This window comes from Hyalella azteca, unplaced genomic scaffold (genome assembly GCF_000764305.2).
Source record: "Hyalella azteca isolate HAZT.00-mixed unplaced genomic scaffold, Hazt_2.0.2 contig13279, whole genome shotgun sequence".
Taxonomy (NCBI): domain Eukaryota; kingdom Metazoa; phylum Arthropoda; class Malacostraca; order Amphipoda; family Hyalellidae; genus Hyalella; species Hyalella azteca.
The window spans coordinates 56,919-62,343 of record NW_025943207.1 but is presented as its reverse complement, the minus strand read 5'-3'; the positions used below and the strand labels follow the sequence as shown (position 1 = coordinate 62,343).

The 5,425-nt window shown below is 36.1% G+C and overlaps 1 protein-coding gene across 1 annotated transcript; it reads right to left on the bottom strand.

Moving 5' to 3' along the window:
• Positions 1-1,607: 1,607 nt before the first annotated feature.
• LOC108669491 (coatomer subunit beta-like) lies at positions 1,608-3,695 on the bottom strand. The gene is made up of 3 exons (XM_018156840.2): positions 3,545-3,695; positions 3,081-3,180; positions 1,608-2,018 (listed from the first exon to the last, which is right to left on the bottom strand). The coding sequence occupies exons 1-3, from the start codon at positions 3,624-3,626 to the stop codon at positions 1,799-1,801; spliced, it is 402 nt and encodes a 133-aa protein (XP_018012329.1). The 5' UTR covers positions 3,627-3,695; the 3' UTR covers positions 1,608-1,798.
• Between the last annotated feature and the right edge of the window lie 1,730 nt (positions 3,696-5,425).

Below are 5,425 nucleotides of genomic sequence, written 5' to 3'. Positions count from 1 at the left end.
GACAGACAGACAGACAGACAAGACAGACAGACGGACAGACAGACAGACGGACGGACGGACGGACGGACGGACATGACGAGCACAATAGCGCCTTTTTTTCCTTAAATGAGAAAATACACTAAAAATGGAAGAAGCCATTGCATCTGGATATTGTAGAGCTATTTTTGCGCATTTTCTCATTTATGGAAAAAATGCACTATTGTGCTCGCCATGTCTGTCTGTCTGTCTGTCTGTCTGTCTGTCCGTCCGTCCGTCCGTGACCTCAAGTTTTCGTCGACGAGAAAATGCGCTCTCTGTCACTCACTGCTCTGAGTACTGAGTTACATTTTTTTTTATTGAAGGTCACTAGTAGTTAGATGATAAACGTACCTTCTCGCGTATTCATTTGCTAATGTCGGGGCATTTTCTTCTTCAGCTGCCGGGGTGACTTCGGCCGCGTTTTTTATTTTGTTCTACAAACAAAAGCAGGGTCATAAACGATGGCCAAAGTCACTCCGGCGTTTATGACCTCGTTTACGACCCTGGCGTTTATGACCTCGTTTTTGTTTGCAAAACAAAATAAAAAACGCGGCCGAAGTCACCCCGGCGGCCGAAGTTACCCCGGCGGCCAAAGTCACCCCAGTTGACGGTACTGGTGGCACACGGCGATGGACCACTGATGGACACTAACTAATTGTCCAAGCCTTGAGTTTAGTTTAGTTGCGCATTCGTCAATTAACTCACTTAATGTATAATAATGTGGAGATGCAACATCAAATACCTTGCAAAACCATTTGCAATTGAAGAAAAAGAAAAAAATCTTACAATTAGGGCTTCATTTCAATCAATTAAGATTGAATCATTTCAATTGAAATGATTCATTGATTGAATCATTTCAATTCATTTCAATCAAATAAGATTGAAAAGATTTACTTCAATGTGGAAATTATAGAACAGAGCATCTAATAAAATCAAAACCAGTACCTATTCGTCATATTAAAGAAATGAGAATTATGGATATATATTCTACAAGAACTAGCGTAAAAACTCAGGAAAAATTTGATGATAACTAAATATAGAATCGGCAAATTAAAAAAATGCAAATCAATTCAACTATAAAAAATGCTAATCAATTCAACTTGAAGCTGCAACAGAATGGAATCAGGACTACAACAACCATGAAACACTTCAATTTTCAAGAAAGTAACAGAATCGGGAAAGAAATGCAAAAACTTCTTAATACTTTACACATGTCCTACAAGGAAATTAATAATGTGTAGTAATTTCGGCTACTAAGAAGGCAAACAGTTGAAACATAGGTTTTATATATAGCAAGCCCGTACACCTTTTCTGGAACTAAATTACTGGAGTAGCAAGCACGTTTCAAGAAGTAGCACTTTAATGACCAAAAGTTCAGAACAAGCAACCGAACACATTAGGCTTAGGAACGAAATACAACAGAGGTTCAGGCGAGTGGGAGAGCACAGGGAAAGGAAGGAAATGTGCAAGCACTGCAGGCAACTCTAAAGCAGTTGGGTGGAGTTCTTCATGTTGCATTATTCATTACAATGCAATACACTTTATGAAGTCAAGGATGGAGCCATGGTAAAAATATGGAGACAATAGCTCCAGGAAAAACTGAGCTGCAAGTTCTGAGGAAGGATAAGAGCAAATTCTGGGCCTATGATAAGCAAATCCACAAATAAAGCCAGGAGCAGCCATTTAAAAATAATTGAGGCAATATCCTTCTGACTTGCAAGCATAAACGTGCATACCAGTGCGTTGGTGGTCACGCAGGCGTTGTTGGAGGTAGACAAAGTTAAGAGTAAACACATCGCCGGCAGTCTGAAAAAAGCAAGCAGTAGAAGGGAAAATAAACTAAAACACGAGAACTTCTGGAAACGCTGACCTTCCGGTAAGCATCGCAGATAAGGATCATCTCCTGCAGTAGCTTGCCCTCAGGTGTTGTCTTAGGAACAATCTCCCAGAAGACCAACAATAGTTTCTTGATGGTGTGATCTTCGAGCGGCATCACAAACCTGCACACAACAAGCTACGGGAATAAAACACATTCATAAAGCTTACTCGATATGTAACAGTATTTTATTATAATGGGTAACTGATGTATCTAATAATATGCATACAGTGAACATTACCTTATTCAATGATCTTTCTCCAATTAAAAATGACATGTAAATTGATAAAATTGCAATTAACAATGACAACATGTTAATTGAAAGAATTGCAATTAACAATGACAACATAAAACATATTGTATTCAAATAAACAGGCAAGTCCATCTAGAAGTGACGTCTGAGCTCTACGTAGTTGAAAGTGAGGAATAACTTTTCCAGAATTATATGCAATTCTTACTTTAAAAACTAATTTAGGCTGTGCAAAGACTCATATTCAAAATTGAAAACTGAGATAAGGTTTATATCTTAGGAAATTCTTATCTTGCTGTTGCCTTAAATATTACTTAGTAAAACCTAATCATTCTGACTACAGATTCTACATGACTTAGAACATCGATATGCCTTACAGTGCTTTGTAAAAATAAGTTTGACTTTTTAGCGCATTTTCTCATTTATGGAAAAAATGCACTATTGTGCTCGCCATAGTGCGCGTGTGTCTGTCCGTCCGTCCGTGACTTCACGTTTTGGTCAACGAGAAAATGCGCTCTCTGTCACTCACTGAAGTGAGTGCTGATTTATATTTTTATGCTGTTGGACCATACATTTATACAGTACTGTACCATAAGAACCGTACAGTTTACTGACAAGTCTGATGCACGTTTATGTACAATAATGGAATGTGTTATAGTCTGAAGGAGACTTTTTAAAATAGTTTAACCTGGTTCAATAAATACTATTACTATTTATTCATATTTACAGGCAGTTTGACTTAGAAAAGAAACCATCAATGCAAGAATAAGTGGCCAAATAGTGTCATCTGTGAAGCAAGGTGATCAAGACTACCATAACTCTATATATCCTTTAACTTTATATAGCATAACTCTATTTGTCTAGCAAGGTAATTAAGACTGCCATAACTCTTTATATCCTTTAACTTTATATAGCATATATGTTACACAAACAAACCTTATGACAGTCATCAGAATTCCTGGAAGTTTCTCCCCTGACAGTATCAGCTGAATGGTCTTCTTAAGAGCATCAATTTTGACGTTGACATCTCCATGTTCTGAAAAAGTATACAATTAGTACAGCTTTTTTAAAAAAAATATTTAGGAAATGAAAGCATAAACGTGCATACTAGTGTGTTGGTGGACAAGCAGGCTTTTTGGTGGTAGACAAAGTTAAGAGTAAACTTATCGCCAGCAATCTGAGAATATAGCAAGCACTAGAAGGGGAAATAAACTAAAAAACTAGAACTTCTGTTAACTTCAAATGAAGGATTGAAGGATTTTACAGTCATGATCTGAACAATCAAGATTTTATTACAAATTTATCATGTTATGAAATTTATCCTGTTGTACTTTATCCCACATAAAGTTTCTCTAACAGATAAAAAATTTATATAATATTTAAAATAGAGAATTCCATACCAAGGTTTTGCCGCAGCAGCATTTCCGAGGGCAGCTCCGAGTCAGAGGGACCTTGCAGCAGAGTGTAGCATGGAAGCTCCATGGCTCAATTTACGATATGCACACTATAAACTTAAACAGTATATATACATACACTGAAAACACTGCTCACCAGAAATGCAAATTAACACATGAAATAAAAAATAATACTCCTTGTTTTTATCCATCTAAATCAATATTTGAGGTTTCCTAATCTATCACTAGGTTAAAAGATTTATACAAAATGGAGTAACACCATGATTGCTGAAAATCACATTTTTTAAAATTGTTTTCCTTAAAATTATATGAAATTTAACTGCTCTAGGTTTTATTATGAAAATATTTTTTTTCAATAAAAGCAAAGAAATTTTCTAGTAAATTTCTTTCATCTCTGTTGTGTAGTCTATAAATTTGTATATTCAATACATTTTGCTTCAACAAAGGTTGCAGACTTTTCCATCTTTTGGACTGCATTGTAGCAATTGGACTAACAACTACAACATACCGGTAGAGTACCATTAAATGGGTAATAAGGTACAGGCAGGGTAAATAAAAAAAAATCAAAATGTTGCAGCAGGTAAACTTATCAAAAAATTGCAAAACTAAAAATAGAGGAGTAAACTTTAACATTTTTTCTATCAATTATGTATAAAGCTAGTTAAGAAATCATACATTTACCATCTCTAAAAATTTGTGTAAAAAAAGTGTGAAAAGTGCAATTTTGGAAAAGTACTACCTCTGCTAAGGTCTGCAACAAAAAAAAATATTTGCTGTATTAAAAAATTTACTTACATAAATGTTGCACAGAGGTGCTGGCTTAAAAACGTGATTGATGGAATTTGCGCATCTCATACCAAAAAAATGGCAGCCAATTCCACATGGGGGGGGGTAATAAGGGACACCCCCTGGGGCAGTGGGGAATTCTAGAGGGATATTAAATTAATCAGTACCCATAGCATATTGGAAAGCAGGACCTGAAAGCTTGGAAAGGCCAGGAACTTTCCATTTTCAGTTGATCAGTCCATTATATTATATGCATATCCTATCACTTTCCAGCTGTGATTGGTTGTGCCCATAAGCCCCCACCCCCAAATATGGTATATGTACTACAGTACTAGTTAACTAAATACCGTAAGAGAGGGTTACTTTGACTCCCAGGGTTGGTTTGACCATTTCTAATTTTTTTAACAAAACCCCCCCAAAACTGAAAAACTATTTGACATAGAGAAATTTTTTCAATGGACATTAAAGGCCTAATACTGAGGCTAAGTAACAAAATAGAAAGATTTAAAAAATTTGCATATCTAATAGGTTAAAAAATGAAAAATGTGATTGTGACGAACTAATCTTCAATCCCCGAATAGCCAATTAATCCCGTCACCTCAGAAGTTCGAATGGTCTAATCGTCACGTCCACAAATGATTGGAAGTTAAATGCAACTTCCCTGTTGGTTATATCAGCAAAAGCTTGGACAGAGTGGATAGTTATCTCAAACAAACTTTCTAAAATTTATTAAAGTAAATGGCAAATTGAAACTAAACAAATCAAACTAACGATATTACAGAGGTGCGGCATATGAATTAAACAAGCTAATAAATTAAATGCGGAGGAAACTAAGGTGCGAGGAGAGCAAAATGTGAGGAGAGAGCTTACGCATGGAGATCTGAGAAAACGCACGATCCTTCAACAGAAAACAGAAAGTAAATAGCTACGCATGACAAGTTGTTATATACACAAAAACCACGATATTCCATCAAGTATTCCAAGCTACATTTCACCACCATAGCATGCAACTCACCATGGCGTCTGAGTCAAAATCCTATAAGACAGAAACCAGGACGCAAGTCGGGATCGGCATAGTAT